The 19,334-nt window shown below is 42.4% G+C and overlaps 1 protein-coding gene across 1 annotated transcript in view; it reads right to left on the bottom strand.

The window, feature by feature from the left end:
- Positions 1–19,334, bottom strand: part of LOC141140830 (calpain-8-like) — a 93,488-nt gene that overhangs the window by 24,296 nt on the left and 49,858 nt on the right. Inside the window, exons 6-10 of the mRNA XM_073628337.1 lie at positions 13,367–13,450; positions 10,960–11,045; positions 6,779–6,853; positions 4,973–5,133; positions 3,099–3,289 (exon numbers count right to left, since the gene is read on the bottom strand). Of these exons, the coding sequence (XP_073484438.1) occupies positions 3,099–3,289; positions 4,973–5,133; positions 6,779–6,853; positions 10,960–11,045; positions 13,367–13,450 (597 nt within the window). The remainder of the gene's footprint in view (positions 1–3,098; positions 3,290–4,972; positions 5,134–6,778; positions 6,854–10,959; positions 11,046–13,366; positions 13,451–19,334) is intronic.

Below are 19,334 nucleotides of genomic sequence, written 5' to 3'. Positions count from 1 at the left end.
CACACACGATCGGATTGTCCGCCGGACTCGGTCCGTCGGACCAGTCCGATAGAAAAGTCCGCTCGTGTGTACGCTGCATAAGGCTCCATGCACACTGGAGCTCATAAACAGCCGTTTTTGGGAGTTTGGGCGTTTTTTTTTTAACAGCCCATAAACTCCCCTCTATGTTATCCTATGTGTCCATGCACACAATGATGTTTTTGGATTCTTATCAGCAGTGGAGTTTATGGGCTGTTTTCTGAACGCCATAAAATCGTGTTCAGGAGTCATTTTTCTGACCACAAAAAAAACATCAAACGCGCTGATAAACGCAGATAAACGCTCAAAAACGTGGCTCACCAGCATTTAACGTTTTTGATCCATTAAAAAAAAAAAAATTATTAAAAAAAAACGCTAATGTGGAAAAAATCTAATAAACGATATTGCAAAAATGTTAAAAAAAACTCACTGCAAAGCTACTGGCATTTTTATAACGTTATTTTAACGTCCAGTGTGCATGGAGCCTAATAGTCACAAAGCATATAAATAAACTTTGTGTGTACCAAATGCTTTTCCAAACCTAGATACCGCATTTGCGGTGAGGCTTTTAAAACTCAAAACCTAAAATGCATCATCGGCGCGTTTTTGCCATATTTTCCATTGGTTAGAATGGGAAGGTGCATTTTTTGGTGGAGTTTTTTTTTAACTCCCTAAACATGCTCCAAAAATGCTGTAAGCAGGATTTTTTTCACCGCAATGGAAGCAAACCGCCCCAGCGTGAACACATTCAATGATTATAAAGGGAGGCATTTTTACCAGAGCTTTTCAGGCACTTTTTTTTACCGCAAAAGTGCTTGAAAAACTCCTCAGTGTGAAAGTAGCTTTACTTTGTATTAAATAAGTTTAGCAGTGACAACACCACTGTTCTGTACCTATTCAGAGAGCAGGAATGTGGGAGGAACCCTATAGCTCCTCCCAATACAGGTTGCCTGCTGAGAACTACAGGAGGAGGCGGAGACAAGACCAGTCACCCTGCACAAGGAGAGAGAGCAGCAGAGACTAGGTTTATGTCCAGGAGATTCCTGCACAGAGGTAACATGTGAAAAATACAGAAAGCACACAAAGATTTATTTAAAGCGGAGTTCCACCCATTTTTGAGAGGTGGTCTTAAACGAAAGATCACCTCTCCACCCCTCCTTTTTGGATATTAAAATGTTTTTCTTTTTTTTTCCTTCCTACCTTTTTATGAAGTACATAGTGTACTTCTGATCCACCTGGGCCGCGGCGCAGGACGTCATATCCTTTTGTGTGGCGAGCCCCCCCGCTGTCTTCTGGGACCTGTGTGTGTCCCAAAAGACAAGCTGGCCATTCACAAAACGTTGCGCGACTCGCGCATGCGCAGTAGGAAACAGGCAGTGAAGCCGCGAGGCTCCACTGCCGGTTTCCCTTAGAATGGCGGCGCCTGCACCGGAGCGACATCGCGGGCTCCCTGGACAGGTAAGTGTCCTTATTAAAAGTCAGCAGCTACAGTGTTTGTAGCTGCTGACTTTTCAAAAAAAAAAATTTTGCAGCTGAAACACCGCTTTAACTACTTCAATACCGGGCACTTTCACCCTGTTCAGCTTTCAGCGATGTTGCACTTCGAATGACAATTGCCCAGTCATGAAACACTGTACCCAAATTCATTTTTTATTATTTTCTTCACACAAATAGTGATTTGTTTTGGTGGTATTTAATCATTGCTGGGTTTTTTATTTTGTGCTAAAGGAAAAAAAAAAAAAAATACCAAAAATTTGGAAAAACAAAAGGTTTCTTAATTTCTGTCAGAAAATTTTGTAAATAAGTAATTTTTCTCCTTCTCTGATGTGCGATAAGGCAGCACTGAAGGGCACTAACGAGGTGGCACTGATAAGGAGGCACTAATATGCAGCACTGATAGGCAGCATTGATAGGTGGCACTGATGGGAACTGATGGGCGGCACTGAAGAGCACTGATGAGGTGGCACTGATAAGGAGGCACCAATATGTAGCACTGATCAGCACAGATAGGCAGCATTGATAGGTGGCACTGATGGGCACTGATAGTCGGCACTGATGGGCACTGAAAGGCAGCACTGACTGGCATAACTGATGGGCAGATTTGCCTCACTAATGGGCACAGACTGGTGTCACTGATGGGCACAGTCTGATATCCCTGACGGGCACAGTCTGCTGTCACTGATGGGCCCAGTCTGCTGTCACTGATGGGCACAGTCTGATGTCACTGATGGGCACAGAGTAACATCACTAATGGGCACTGCTGGGGCTCCAAATAAATCTTTAGATACAGTGGGGAAGAGTATTTCTGTGGGATATTATTTCCGTCAGTGAACTGATTTCTATTTCCTGTGCTTGTGAGACCTGTATGGGAAACGGGGCTGTGGGTTATGCCAGGGCAGCAAGGCAAAGACAGAAATAAAACATTGTCAGAAGTTCTAACCCTTCCTTGCTCTACTATAAATGTGTTTTTCATTTGTGTCCCCATACAGCAAGTGTTGGCTTATGTGGTACTGTATTTCTTTGCACACAAAAAGTCCCTGTCTCCCCACTGCCACAGGTTTGGTGACAGACAGAATGGATCTCCTTTGCGCTGCAGCTGTGCGTGGCAGGCTGTAGCTCAGTCTGGAGTCAGTGATGATTTTTTATATAATCCTCATCATGGACACTTGCCAAATAAGTGATGCCCTTCATTTCTGGGACACAGCTCAGGATGCAGACAGCTCGGGCAAATAGGTATAAAGCACCCCTGTCCTGGCAAATCTGGGACAGGTGGCAACTATGTTATAACAATGACTTATCTTTTATCAGATGGCTCAGTAGGAAATGTAATTCTGTCACTGGAAGATGCAAAGCAATTATTGTCTGCTGTGCTGTCTTTTTGGCTAAACCATAGTGCTTTGGGGATACTTTGTCATGCATTTAATGTTTATTTCTAAAACAAAAGATTACATATACTGATGTTATAATATAACAATAAAGCAGAGGCACAAACCATGACCTCTCCTCCATCGATATAAAAAAAAGCAACAGCATTCCCAATTGCATAGCGTGTTAGAGGAGAGGCCACCTTCCCAGAGAACAAAGTAGTCACTAACCTTGTACAACGCAAAGCCGATACTCAACAAATCCTCGCCCATTTTTCTCTGTCGCCTTCTGTTCTTCTGCATGAGGCCCACAATAAAGGTACAGCAAGGTTCTTTGGAGGATCCATCATGATCATGATCTGGCTCTTCCAGTTTTATCCGAAACTGGGGGTTCGTCCAGAATGTTGCTGTTTACAATAGAAATGGCATATATAGGTAGAAATTATTCACTGCACATTTTCAAGATTTCCCAATAGCCCTTTAAAATCAGGACAGCCTTAAAGCGGAGTTCCAGCCTGGGTGAAAAAAAAATTAAAAGACAGCCGCTACAAATACAATAAGGACACTTACCTGTTCAGGGAGCTTGCGATGTTGGCACCCGAAGCCGAGCCGTTCATCGGCTCCAGGTGGAGGTGCCGGCATCCTTACTAAGGGAAACAGGAAGTGAAGCCTTGTGGCTTCACAGCCAGTTTCCTACTGCACATGCCCGCATTGCGCAGCACATTCTGAATGGTCCAGTTGTCTTCTGGAACACACACAGGTCTCAGAAGGCAACGGGGGGAAGAAGGAGGGCACGAAAAAAAACACAAAAATGGTGTACCTTGCCGCGGTGACATGGGACGGAAGTCCCGAAGAAAAAATAAAGGTATGAAAAAGGAAAATAAAAAAATATCCAAAAACGAGGGGGGGGGGGGATGTTGTGTTCTTTTGTTGAAACCTGAGTTCTATTTTTGCCTGGAACTCCACTTTAAAGTATGACAAAACTTTTTTCCCCTCAAGATTCGTATAGATTTGGGGTTAGAAACCATAAAGTCCCGTACAGCCTACCCGAAAATATAAAAACAATATTTTTGCTGAAAATACACTACAATCATTATTATTGGACACAAACACAACATAGCTTAAAAAAAATTCCTGCTAGATCTATAAGATAAAACTGTATTGAGTTAATAAATAAAGCTCAGTGTGTGAATTAGGTTTTGGGGCTATTCACATGGGAGTTGTGGCCTGTACGGTGTGAATCAATTTTTTAGAGTAATAGACGGCTCCAGCCACACAAACAAACCATTAATTTACACTGTATGGACCAGATTACCCATGTTAATGAACCCTGATTTTTTTCCACAACCCTGTGGGGGTAAGGACTTTGGTAAACCATCAGGGGTCTAAACATATCCCTGATGTCTCACTTTTGAAACTGAGAAAATAATTGAGGTCATAGATCCCCAATCCTTTCTTTGCAACCTCAGCTGCATTGCAGATAAATGAACAGGGGGTGCTCTGCACAGAGACTTCTTGTTCATTCACAAACTGAAGCATAGGAAACACAGGTTACATTGCTTCAAGTATGAATGGACACATGGAGTCATCAGTACCATCACTCACTGTGCTCATTCAGAAAAGGAATATGATACTATGACGATCCCCATACATTTACTTCCTTAAATTCTGTGACAAATCTTCACTATGTCCTGTGAGTAGGCACTGCTGTGTCACACATTTCACAAAGCCTTCCTTCTGAACTACAAAGGTACTGAAAGGAGGAGTTTTAGGAGGTGGAGTCAGTACAGGAATCACCATTTGCTGGCAGCAAAGTACCATGGGATATGTAATCCTTAGAATTTGAACGTAAACAGCAGAGGAGAAGGTGCAAAGTATGAAGGGAGTCCAGGAAGTTGCAGAAAGAGAAGTAAGCTTATACTGGATTGTCAAAAATAAATATTGTTTGCATTACTATTACAATGCTGATGTTATAAAAAATTAAGTGTATGCTGTGACCATAGATCTCCTTTACCAAGCATGGAAATGTTGCCTCACCCATGAAGAGCCTATGGCTCCAGTGTCCCAAGTAATCCAAGTTGGTCTCTTACCTGGGTAATTCTGGCACCCTCCTGCTGTTGACCCTCGAGCCCAGGTCCCATTAAACAGAGTGGTATTCCACTTGTGCTGCTCTTTACTGGTCAGAGTGTCAGGACTCAGGTTACAGATCTCCAGACGAGAATATTCTCTGATAAAATCGGAAAATGCCATCCTGTACAGATACCAAAATATAACTATGTGGTAGGTCCAAAAAATGAAAAAAACATTTATTTTCCTTCCTGCCTTGTGATTCTCTTTACAGTTTTTGTGGGCCCTCTATTGTGATGCCTTAAGAACAATCAACATGTTAAAAAAAAAAAAAAAAATCAGATTCTCTCAGACATTTTACTTGTTCGCTCTCCCACACTTTCATTGCTTTTTTATGAGCAGATCTGTTAAAGCATATCTAAAATCAGCATTAAAAAAAAAAAAAAAAAAAAAAATATATATATATATATATATATATATATATATATATATATATATATATATATATATATACAGGCATACCCCACTTTTAAGTACACAATGGGGTTTATTTACTAAAGCTGGAAAGTGCAAAATCAGGCTCACTTCTGCATAGAAATCAATGAGCTTCTAACCCCATCTTGTTCAATTAAGCTTTGGTAATAAAACCCGGAAACTCATTGGTTTCTCTGCAGAAGTGAGCCTGATTTTGCACTTTCCAGCTTTAGTAAATAAACCCCATTGTGTACTTAAAAGTGGGGTATGCCTGTATATATATTACAGATGATCAGTCCTTAAATGCGTTAGCTGCATTCGTTTTAATTTTCATCGGACATCTGATGGATTACAATGTGGCTACACGCACTCTACTGTATTTATGGAAGCAGCCATGGTTGTCACCCAGGCTGGACTTAAAAATTGTCTGTCTTTGTTCATCTCCATTACATGGGAGTTGTTGGGAGTAGTAGTTAACACAAGAAGGATAACAACATTATTTTTGGCTTCCACGTCATCTCAAAGGAAGTGACAAGGACACTGTATTTGTGGCAAAATGAACAGGTATTTTCTGCACTTGCTAAAAATATTTTTAACCCGAAAAAAGGAAAACTAACGCAGCCACAAAATCTAAACACAGGTAAGTTGTAAATTTTTTTTCTTGTTTAGGGCAAATTCACGTTTGCACTGCTTGAAATGCAGAGCAGCCGGAGCAATTCGGCGCTCCAGCCCCTCTGTTTTACCAGTTTCTAGGAGGTCATGTGATGCACGATTCAGCAAATCACACTGCTCCTTTTTTTGAACAAGCTCTATTTGAAGTGTACAAAACATACATTTCATTCACCCCAATGTCAGGTAGCGCACTGCGCTGCCTGTCGCGTCCTGCAATTCAGTCTTTTGCACTGCGATAAAACACAGCATTTCTGAATTTTATTGCAGCATGCTGCAGCATAGAAATGGGCTGTATTGTAGTGCGATTAGGACACATGGGAAACAGTTGTTTTCTTTTGTGTCCCTGCCGGGAAAGATGTTTTATCATGCGGTACAACGCACATAGTGTGAATTGGCCCTATAAAGTGACTCCAAATTATATCTTTATTCTTGAAAAATAATCCACACACTTTCACTACTTAATGGCCCTGTAGTTTATTTTTCATGAAATTATTTATTATTGTATTTTTCTGCCTCCTTGTAATGTTCTCCACGAACTCCTGATTCGCTGTGTGAATGTAGCAATATACAGCGGATTCTTCTGAATAGCTTTATCTTTTCATTGGCCAGAAATTCAACAGACAATAAGAAAAATCTACAAATAGCACTTATGAAATTTGTTTTATTTCAATCAGTGTACTCACCAAAATTCCCCATCATCTGACTGCTTGTCCAGAGCTGCCTTCACTTTGGGATCAATAGAATTCCATTCTGGGGCTCTATAATTACAGAGATACAAAAACAGAAAACCCGAATACAATATATAATTAGATACTGTGTTGTACTGGGCCTGCAGGACTGGATTTCAATAACATCCCCCCTTCCCTGATGCCTACTGGTCTATTCTGGTTCCCTATGCTTGTTAGCGGTAATGTGATCTGAGCTGTGTATGCGCAGCTCGGACAATGATTTCTGGCACCTGATCTGTGCTGTGGTGATGTGACTTCTGAGTGCATACAAAGGAGTGATGTCATTGCGGCCTGGCCATTCAAGAAGCAGAACCCGGAAGGAAGCCCAAGTGAGAGTACAAGTACGTGGGATCTGCAAGATCGGTGACAGCGCAGCGCTGGGTGGCATATTAAAACAGGTAAGTCTGCCATAATGTGCTAGTATTCCATGCACCCTAGTACAATATGGCAGACCCCACCTGGGGGCCCATTTTTAACAAAAAAGGTGAGACTTGCATGGCCAGCATACTCACCGGACATTGAGCATGTTTGGGGTGCTCTGGATCGGCGTATACAACAGGGAGTTTTAGTTCCTGCCAATATCCAGCAACTTCGCACAGCTATTGAAGAGAAATGGACCAACATTCCACAGGCCACAATCAATGACCCGATCAACTCTATGCGAAGGAGATGTGCTGCGCTGCGTGAGGCAAATGGTGGTCACACCAGATACTGACTGGTTTTCGGACCCCCTCAATACAGTAAAACTGCACATTTTAGAGTGGCCTTTTATTGTGGCCAGCCTAAGGCACACCTGTGCAATAATCATACTGTCTAATCAGCATCTTGATATGCCACACCTGGGAGGTGGATGGATTATCTCAGCAAAGAGAAGTGCTCACTAACACAGATTTAGGATGGCCATACAGGATCGCATTTCGAAATAATTTTCTTTGAAAAATCAGAAAATGTGTGAGTTTTGTGATCCGATGATGCCACCATTGATTTTGAAATTCGACCAACCAAGCCTTCAATATCACCTCATGTTGCTACAGAAAAGAATTTTCATGGCTGGGAATCGCATTTTCTTTATGGGAATCTTCTTTTCTTTCCAGTAATTTTCTTTTCTTGCACATGCGCATTTCTTTTTCGATTACATTTCTCGCACAATTCGCCCATCATTGATTAGAAAATCATTAGTTTTTAAAACATGTCCGATTACTCAAATTCGATGGCCGCGTGAAAATCGGCTGTTGCTGCAGCCCACTAATGGTGCGAAATACGAACAAAAATTCTAATGCCCCGGAAATTCGGCCAGCAAAAGCCTGATGAGAGCTTTTGGTCGGAAAATGCGACCGTGTGTATGCTCCATTGGACTTTTGCTGGCGGAATTCCCGCCAGCAAAAGATTGAGAGCATGTTCTCAATTTTTCGGTCGGAAAAAGTTCCTATCCGAAAATGCGATCGTCTGTATAAATTCCGACGCGCAAAATTCCTACGCATGCTCGGAAACAATTGAACAAAAAAAAAGAGCACCAACGGCAGTTAAATGAGATAGAATATTCCATGGATGCCAGACCATAATGATAGAAGAGTTGTAAGTGTACTATATTTCCAGCATCTATGTCCAGCATCTTTTTCCTTCTTGGCCAGTTTTCTGGTGTAGCTCTACTACCATTTAGCATTTCTTCTGTCACATAGATGCTGGAAGTATAGTAAATGTAGTCTCATTTAACTGCCGTTGGTGCTCTTTGAACACAGAATCATTCCTCTGGGTATGTGTTGTCCAGGGGCGGATCCGGGGGGACAGGTGGGTGAGAGAGCAGACCGGCCGGGCAGCGAGGTTTGCGGGCGGTCAGCGCAGTTTGTGGGTGGGCGGGCCGATTTGCCGGGTGGCTCAGTGTGTGTGTGGGCGGGTGAGAGTGAGAAAACAGGCTCTGTGTGAGCCCGCAGCTGGCCAATCAGCTAGCCGGGGGGCAGAGGAGCAGAAAGATGAGATCATCTCTCACCGCCCCGCGCCTGCCATGCATCCCTGCAGTAACTTCCGCCCTCACTGTGCAGGCAGCATGGGCAGCAGAGAGATTACATTATCTCTCTGCTGCCTGACTCTGGGACAGCAAGAGACAAGCAAAACATCACCTTAGCAGGCAAGTGACAATCTGCAAGGTGTGGCAGGTGACGTGGCAAAGTGACAATCCGCAACGTGTAGCAAGTGACAATCTGCATCTGGTGGCAGGCAAGTGACAATCCTCAACGTGTAGCAGGTGACGTGGCAAAGTGACAATCCACAACATGTGGCAGGTGACAATCCACAACGTGTGGCAGGTGACGTGGCAAAGTGACAATCCGCAAGGTGTGGCAGGTGACAATCCACAACGTGTGGCAGGTGATGTGGCAAGTGACAATTTGCAATGTGTGGCAAGTGACACATCTCTCTCTGCTGCCTGACTCTGGGACAGCAAGAGACAAGCAAAACATCACCTTAGCAGGCAAGTGACAATCCGCAACGTGTGGCAAGTGACAATCTGCATCTGGTGGCAGGCAAGTAAAAATCCGCAACGTGTGGCAGGTGACATGGCAAAGTGACAATCCGTAAAGTGTGGCAGGTGACAATCCACAATGTGTGGCAGGTGACAATCTACAACGTGTGGCAGCTGATGTGGCAAGTGACAATTTACAATGTGTGGCGAGTGACAATCTGCAACACATGGCAGGTGATGTTGCAAGTGACAATCTGCATCTGATGGCAGGCAAGTGACAATTCACAACGTGTGGCAGGTGACGGTGGCACACTCAGGGCTCCCATTGATTCTGCATTATGGTGAGTTGAACCATTTAATTTTATACTACAATGTAATAATAGAAATAACGCGCTTCAATCATCCTGACACCATAACAACCATGGTGCCAGGGTGATTGAAGCGCTGACACCAGCCATTTCCCTGATAAATTGAACACAAAAAAACATATTTTCTGGCAGTGCCCCTCCCGAGACAAGACTCTGGATCCGCCCCTGGTGTTGTCATGAATATCTATTTATCAATCCCTAAACCAGTATTTTTTCTGTTTTTCACCCATCTATTTATTTATTTTCTTCACATTTTTATTTGTGATTTTTATCTTCTTTGCAGCTTTTATAGCTGTCACATATATTTCCTCTGCTGTTTGGGTCTGAGCATTTTCACACTATTCACGTTCCAAATGTGATGTTTTGTTCTCTGATATGTCTCTTTGTATATTTTTAGAATCTATACATATATAAATATACTCAACTCTCAACCCCTGATGAAGGTATCAGAATACTGGAAACGCGTCAGCTATCAGGGTACACCACCCCTTGGAGAGAACATATGATATGATGATCTGTACTTGTGCATTTTTTTGTTCTGTTTTTCATGTAATGTATCTATGTAGTGTGTAGACGCCTCAACATCTTTTTATTCTATATTATTAAAGATATTTTTTAATCACAGAGTTGTTGGTCTGTCAAGGTCCCATTTAGGGGGTATTTTTTCTTGTTCTATTATATCAGGGATGGGACCACCATACTCTACATTTGATATGGTGGAGGTCTCTCTTTTTTCCGCTCGGAAACAATTCGACGCATGCTCGGAAGCATTGAACTTAATTTTCTCGGCTCGTCGTAGTGTTGTACGTCACCGCGTTCTTGACAGACGAAAGTTCAGAGAACTTTTGTGTGACTGTGTGTATGCAAGGCAAGCTTGAGCGGAATTCCGTCAGAAAATCCAAGTTTTTTCTGACGGAAAATCCGCTCGTGTGTACGGGGCATTAGATAAGATTTTCGAAAGAAAATTCTTTTGAAATTTGACCAATGTATGGCCTGCCTTAGACAGATTTGTGAACAATATTTGAGAGAAATAGGCCTTTTGTGTACATAGAAAAAGTCGTAGAGCTTTGAGTTCAGCTCATGATAAATAGGGGCAAATACAAAAGTGTTGCGTTTATAATTTTGCTCAGTGTATACAGTATATAAATTTTAAAAACTTGTCAGTTTCAGTTTTGGCGAAGTGCATTCTGAATTTTTGGTTTCGGCACCAAAATTTCCATTCGGTGCACCTCTAGTTTTAACCATTCCACATTCTATAAAACAATAAAAGAGCAAAACGAAATGTGTATAATAGGAAATTCAATGCTCACTCGTCACTCCAGGGGCCGTTCCATTCCACCTCTCCCCAGGGATTCCTCACTCGAACCAGCTGGACATTCTGACCCTTGTAGACAACCTGAAAACCAAACAAGACTGTACAGTAATACTGCTCACTGATTGGTTGCTAGAGGTTACTGCACATCATCTGCTCACTGCAGGGGGGCATGATATACATATGAATGCCACCTTTATTTACATATCAATGCTGCCGGCCGCAGCTATTTACTATATGAATGCTGCCGCTATTTACATATGAATGCCGGTTATTTACATGTAAACAGAGTCTGCAGGTGAGTCATCTGTACACAACAATAGGGCAGAGCTGGGCAGCATTAGTACCAGCACTTCACACTGAGATATCGGGACACAGCACAGGACTAAAACTTCAAGGGACAAGGGAATTTAAACTGGGATAGTTGGCAAGTATGAGGCAGCTACTTTGGGCCCCACAACAATGACAGGGCCCAGAGCAGCTGCCCATTTGTCCCTGCCTTAAAGACGGCCCTGATTGAGATGCCAATTACAAGCTAGGTCTTCTCATCCAACATCACTACCTGACCTTACAGATACTCTTTTGGCTGAATAGGCAGAGATTCCCAAAGATACAATCCAAATCCTGGTGGAAAGCTGTCATAGCTACAAAGGTGGGGGGGACTTTATGTTAAAGAGGAACTGCAGTCTCCTCACATAATTTGTAATAAAAACATCTTTGCCTTTCTGAAGCTTCCCTCCAACCACTTTTGCATATGTTATATATACTATGATTCTGTACTTGCCAAATATGCTGCAGAAATCTACCTCCACTAAGTCTGGCTACATCCATTTTAACTGTGGGCAGCTGAAGCTGCTGCCTGTTCACTTCCTGGATTTACACAGAGGCACACCTCCAGCTCTCATTGGCCCTCTTATGACTCATCCCCCTCCCTTCCTGGCAAACTCTCACAAGAGTGAGAGAGAGAGCTGTGCATGATGTCATAAGCCTAGGTGTTTTACCAGACAAGAAACAGGAAGTGGGCTGTATAAGGTATTTACTGGCAGAAAAAAATGTTTTACTATCCAAAGTTAAAAACAACAAGGACAGAAGATTATTATTATTATTCACAATTTATATAGTGCCAGCAGTTTACACAGCGCTTTACAATGTAGAGGGGGGACAGCACAATTACAGTACAGTTCAATACAGAAGGGACAGGAGGGCCCTGCTTGTAGAGCTTACATTCTAAAGGGAGGGGGTGGTGGTACAAAAGGTAATAGATGTAGGGAATGATTTGATGTGGGGATTCAACAGATGGAAAGATGAAAAAATGACTGAAGTTCCACTGGTTTTGGAATGTGATGCCCAACCAGGTCATATACTGTAGGCCAAGGACATGCAATTAGCGGACCTCCAGCTGTTGCAAAACTACAAGTCCCATCATGCCTCTGCCTCTGGGTGTCATGCTTGTGGCTGTCAGATTATTGCTATGCCTCATGGGAGTTGTAGTTCTGCAACAGCTGGAGGTCCGCTGATTGTATATCCCTGCTGTAGGCACTGTCGGCCGCTCCATTAGGGGCGCTGACGTCCTAATCCATGCGCATGGCCCCGAATCTACATGCAGGTTGCCGGACGCATGGATTTCAATGGGGTTGGTTTTTTTTTTTTGAAGAACTTGATTAGAGCCTGATTATTTGCTAATGACTTCCTGCTTCTCCTCCTGGCCAAACAGGAAGTGGGTTATTGGCCTAAGGTAAGGTCACTGATCGCTGCTTCCCGTTCCTCTCCAGCGGGGGGTAGGTGGTGGCAGTGTGAGTAAGGGGGCCAGGTTTGTTTGCTGCCCCCCCCCCCAAAATATTGTGCACCAATATTGACTGTAGGTGTGATGATCAGATATACACAAACCATATAGTGTAGCTTAGGGTGGAAATATTCTTCAATCTATATAGCTTAAAGTAAATCTGCTACTTTGGCCTATCAGGACAAATGAACAGCTGGCGTTCATGCACTCCCCCACCTCCCCTTTGGCCAGTCACAGCTTTTTGAAATACCCAATACTTCTGGGTATGGGGGACCTCTTCCCGTTCTTTCCATGATACAGCATTGGATGCCTGAACGGTCAATCACCAGGTATGAACAATGTCACTTGGAGGTGGGGGAAAGTCTTTAACCCTTTGTAAGCTCCATACAGACCAATACTGAGCTTATATAGGGTTTTGCCAGGCAAGCGGGAAGGTTGAGGGTGTGCAGGGAAGGTATCAATGAACGGGCAGTTTAAGCTATCAAAATACCTGGTTAGTTCACCTTGAATTGGCAAAACAACAGGCTCACTTTACAGAAAACACACGAACGTCTACCTATACTGTTTTTTCCAAAGCTAACTACATACTATAGAATATATGTTAGCTGTGACTCTTCCATACCTCTTCTGCTCCGGTCACAGAATATGCGTGTCCCTTCACCAGCTTCCGGCTTGTGATGGCTTCTGTATCATAAGCATTTGTAATCTGGGTTGGACAAAGAAACAAAAAAAGAAAAAAAAAAAAAAGAAAAAAGTTTAACCACTTAAGGACCGAGCCTCTTTCTGAGATTTGTTGTTTACAAGTTAAAAACATTTTTTTTGCTAGAAAATTACTTGGAACCCCCAAACATTATACATTTTTTTTCTAACACCCTAGAGAATAAAATGGAGGTCTTTTCTGTCACATCGTATTTACGCAGCGGTCTTACAAGCACACTTTTTTGGAAAAAATTTACTTTTTTAAAATAAAAAATAAAACAACAGTAAAGTTAGCCCAATTTTTTTTTTTATATTGTGAAAGATAATGTTATGCAGAGTAAATTGATACCTAACATGTCACGCTTCAAAATTGCGCCCGCTCGTGGAATGGCGACAAACTTTTACCCTTAAAAATCTCCATAGGCGATGTTTAAAAAATTCTACAGGTTGCATGTTTTGAGTTACAGAGGAGGTTTAGAGCTAGAATTATTGCTCTCGCTCTACCGATCGCGGCGATACCTCACATGTGTGGTTTGAACACTGTTTTCATATGCCGGCGCTACTCATGTATGCGTTCGCTTCTGCACGTGAGCTTGTCGGGACGGGGCGCGTTAAAATTTTTAAATTTTTTTTTCTTATTTATTTTTCCTTTTTTTAAAAATTTTTACACTGTTTTTTTTTTTTTTTTTTTTTTTAAATGTCACTTTTATTCCTATTACAAGGAATGTAAACATCCCTTGTAATAGAAAAAAGCATGACAGAACCTCTTAAATATGAAATCAGGGGTCAAAAAGGCCTCAGATCTCATATTTACACTAAAACGCAATAGGAAAAAAAAAATTTTGTCATTTAAAAAAAAATGTAAAAAAAAATGACCCTTTAAGAGCTATGGGCGGAAGTGACGTTTTGACGTCGCTTCCACCCAGCAATTGTAATAAGAGGTGTGGGGGCCATCTTCCCCTCACTTGTCTCCATACTGAGCCAGCAAGAGGACGCAATCGCCTCCGCCACTGCCGACAACTCCGGTAAGCTGTGCAGGGCACCGGATCGCGGCGGGAGGGGGGGGCCCTCTTCCGCCACCGATAAAAGTGATCTCTCAGTGAATCCTCCGCAGAGACCACTTTTATCTTGTAGCGCACCGCCCGCTGAAAAGGAGGATACTGGGGTTATGGCAGTTAGCTGCTTCCATAATAACGATACCCTCCTTCAAACAGCCGACGTAAAACTGCGGCGGGCGGTCCATAAGTGGTTAAAGAGACCATGCCACCAACAAATTGTAGGTAAAACAACTGAAAAATACAGTAATTTTCATTAGTTACGTGCAGTGTTCTCCTGTCCAGAAACAACTTTCTATACATTTACAATGTGCCTTTAACCATGCGTACATCCAGCACAGTCCCCTTCCTCCTTCCACACCATAGACTGCAGACATGCAACAAGAGATGGTCAGTAGACATGTGAAATTTGTTTAGTTTTGATTCGTTTTTTTGTCAAAATTTGACAAAATAGTTAATGCGGAAATGTACGAATTAATGAAAACTCGTTTAACAAATTTCCGAAAATCGAAAATTCGGAAATGCGAAAATCCGGAAATAAGAACAAAAATCCAAAAATTAGAAAACACGAAAATTAATTAAAATATTACTAACTATTAAATTATAGGTATTGGAATTTCCTTTCAAATCTGGCTGTTAGTGAACGTAATGAATATGAATGTATGCGAAGTTACGAATTATCCAAAATAACGAAAAGCTGCATCTAAATGAAATGGAACGTAACGAATAAATAATAATACAAATGTTTCATTATTATTATTATTTCATTACGTTACATTTGTTTAGATGCGGCATACATGATTCGTAACTTTGGATGAATTCGTATTACTTACGTTCACTAACAGCCAAATTCGAAAGGAAATTCCAATACCTATAATTTAATAGTTAGTTATTACTAGTTAGTTATTATTTCGGATTTTCAAATTTTTGGATTTTTGTTCTTTCGAATTTAAAGCGGAGTTCCACCCAAATTTTGAACAATATCTGTATGTATTCTCTTCCTTGCCTAGATGCTGACATGCCGTTTAAAAAAATTTAAATCGCCGTAATTACCTTTTATTTTTCTATTCTTCTTTGCACTTCCTGGTTCTCCTCCCGTGGGAGTAGGCGTGTTTCTAGCCTCTCCCAGACTCCTGGGAGCTAGTCTCAGGCTTCCCGGGATGCCACTGAGCATGTGCGGGAACGAGCGGTGAATGCTGGGAGCACAGCATTCACCACATCCAGGAAATAAATGCTTGTGGGCTTCAAATGCCCACAATGAAGATGGAAACCGCCTGCAGTGAATAATATAAGTTATTCTTTCCAACGAAATCTGACACAGGCGGACATATTACACACAATATGTGAGTATGTAATGCTGAGAAGAAAAGTTTGTGAATGAACTCAAAAAAAAAAAAACGATAGATAGGTGGACCCCCGATTTAAGGTTTTTTTTTCGTATTTTCGTATTTTTGAGTTTATTAGAAATAACTAATTTTGATCACAACGAATGACCCGAAACACTAAAAAAAAAAAAACATGAATAAAACGAAAACTAACACATGGTATTGCACATGTCTAATGGTCAGATACTACAGACATGCAACAAGAGATGGTCAGATACTACAGACATGCAACAAGAGATGGTCAGATACTACAGACATGCAACAAGAGGTGGTCAGATACTACAGACATGCAACAAAAGATGGTCAGATACTACAAACGTGCAACAAGCGATGGTCAGATACTACAGAAGTGCAACAAGAGATGGTCCGATACTACAGACATGCAACAAGAGATGGTCAGATACTACAGACATGCAACAAGAGGTGCCGAAAAAACAAAAGAATTGTGATGAAGGATCACCCTAATGGAAGGACTTGAGCAAGGAAGAATAAGTAGTTAATAAAAATATACAAATAATTCTTCAACCGCCCAAATATAAATCATTCACCTAATTGTATATAAATGAACTAAAGTTAGGTGTGCAACAAGAGGTGGTCAGCTACTACAAACATGCAACTAGAGAAGGCCAGACACTGCAGACATGCAAAAAGAGTGGGTCAGATACTGCAGACATTTGGTAGGAATTGGGCAGATACTGCAGACCTGCAAAGTTCAACTAGAAACAAAAAGTACTGCTTCCACCTCCCCAATTAATCATTCACAGCTGATTGGCCAATGCTCAGGCAAGGATTGCGGTCCGCTGAAGAACTGAAGAAAAGAAGATCCCTGGCATCACGGTCTAGTGCAGCATGACATCAGTTTTATTAAGACATCAGTGTATACAGCACAAATAGTAAACGTGTTTCTGCCATAATGGCCTTACTCATGTTTATGAGAAAAGGCTGCTAAAAGTTTAGTTAAACCCCCAAGAGCTTTTTTTTCTTTTACCACTACTATTTTTTCTTGGCTTTTGAAATTTACAAATGCAGCAATTTAGAAATTACGTGAAAGGTTTAGCACTGGGAAACACTTTTTGAAAGACAGAAATGTGCATTTTATATACAACTATATAGATCAGACCAAAATGAGGGACAAATGAGGAGGAATGAGGGACAGAGGGACTTTGTTCCAAATCAGTGACAGTCCCTCGAAATCAGGGACAGTTGGGAGCTATGCCTCCCGCAGACATGCAACAGGATATAGGCAGAGACATGCTATAGGAGCTGATGAAACTGGGGACAATTCCATTTTTTGCTTACTAATGCCTGGCCCACTCTCTCCATGTTGATGCTGCCAGATGGTCAGTCTAAGCTACCTTTCTGGCAAGCGCTTGAGCTTCATCATTTCTTCCGTACCCTGGGTCCCCTGACTCAATTCCGCAACCAGAGGACTCTATTCGAATCATACTGTGAAGACAAGGACCCCCCCACACCCTATCAAAGATGTATGCTCTGCTCATTTCCCCCCTGGATGATTTTATCCTGCCGAGCCTTACCAAATGGGAAAGGGACCTTGATAGGACTTTCACAGCTACACAATGCCAAAACATCATCCACCTTTCCCTGGAGTCATCTATCTGCACACACACACAGGAATCCAACTATAAAATACTGACGTGCTGGTACCTTACCCTGTCGACTTTGAGTAAGTGCTTTCCAGGAGCTTTGGAGCATTGCTGGAGATGTGGGGAAGAGAGGGGAACCCTCCTTCATATTTTCTGGTTCTGTTCGAGGCTCCAACAATATTGGTCAGAGGTACAGAGGATTTCACAGCAATTTACAGACTTCCCCATTCCAAGAGATCCTGCCTTCTTCCTGCTCCATTTCTCAAAAATGCCAATTCAGACATACAAAACATCAATCCTCCGACACTTGACTAACGCCGCCAAAGCCTGTGTCACTTTGTGTTGGAAAGACCCCAACCCTCCTTCCATTGCCATGTGGCTTAATAGGGTTAGGAGTGTCATTACCCTGGAAGATCTGGTACTTACTGCCCAAAATAAAAGGGAACGATATTCGAAGACGTGGACACACTGGAACATGTTCGTACAAAGGGAAGTCCCTCCTGGAGAATTGCTCTGAGGATTAAAGTCCTCCCTTCATTTGCACTGCTGCAACTGTGCGTTCCATCACCCTGGCACTCCTACCCCCCACCCCTTTTTTTTCTTCCCCCCTTTCTCTCCTCTTCCCCCCTGTTCCACTATTACCCACATTGACACCCTTATGGGTGACTCTACGTCTTTACAATATAGCTCTCTCCTACACAGAACTGAAACGTCCACTCGCATAATGCAAACGAAATTTATATGATTACCACCTCATCTGTTGAAGGGAGAAACCTACCTGACTGCTAGGACTGTCACACTAATCTACTATCAAGCTACTCAACCTCAGACGATGTTATGATAGCTTATACCTATGTCATGTTTTGAAATGGCACCCTTTGTGATTTTGGCTGCTATGTGTTGTGATGACTATATTTTACTTCTATAAAAAACGAGAATTTGAAAAAAAAGAAACTGGGGACAAGCTTTAGGAGACAGTCATAGACTGGAGACATATTATGAGACTGCTAGAGATTATTGCTAATGCAGTCCCTTTACATATCCATGCTTCCATATTTGTGCTCCCTACACAGCCCACTTAAAAATGACTTGAGCTACAGCAAGATCCGTTATAAAAGATCAGATAAAAAAAAAACATAAAAAGAGAAGGGTTAGACAATACTTAAAAAGTAAGGGCCCTGAGTAAGTACCTAGATAAAGTAAACACAAACTACTATCTGCATGGACTCTGAGGGCCACACAATAAGTGCCACAGGGCCATATGCAGCCCCAGATCGCATGTTGGGCACCAGGGTTATACACTATAAGTTAGAAGGCTGGCCATTGGCTAGCCTGTATTTGTAGGAGGAATCGGGGGCCTTATAATCCCCCCTCTTCCCCTACGTACTCATCAGCTAGCATTTCCGGGTTCGGGAGAGCCGTCAACACGTAATTTCCTGTTCCGAGTAACGGCGTCTCTGGCTGATCAGCGTGGACGAGCTGCTCCGACGTGTCTGGGGGTTTGATTGTGTTTCCTGGCGGCCGGGTCAGCGTGCATAGCTCCAGTCTCACTCTCGGCTTTATTTTTAGGATCACAGGTGATGGCTTTCCTGTGTACCGGCCAGCGGGCTTTACTTCAGGGAGGACGCTCCTCTCGTCTCCTGCTCTCTTTTCAGCGGTACGGTGATCAAGTGTCATTACATGGGTGTGTAAAATTGCAGCGGTCTGGTTAAAGGTAGGTTCGGGGCCGGGTGTCAGGAGGAGGGGGAGGAGGCGTGCAGAGGATCACCGGCTCTGTGTCATGGGGACTGTTATTTTGTTCTGTCAGGGTGAGGTTTCGATTTTAACGATTGTAACATTTGCAACCT

Source organism: Aquarana catesbeiana, linkage group LG04 (assembly GCF_042186555.1).
Source record: "Aquarana catesbeiana isolate 2022-GZ linkage group LG04, ASM4218655v1, whole genome shotgun sequence".
NCBI classification, from domain to species: domain Eukaryota; kingdom Metazoa; phylum Chordata; class Amphibia; order Anura; family Ranidae; genus Aquarana; species Aquarana catesbeiana.
This window is presented reverse-complemented; position numbering and strand designations above follow the sequence as displayed.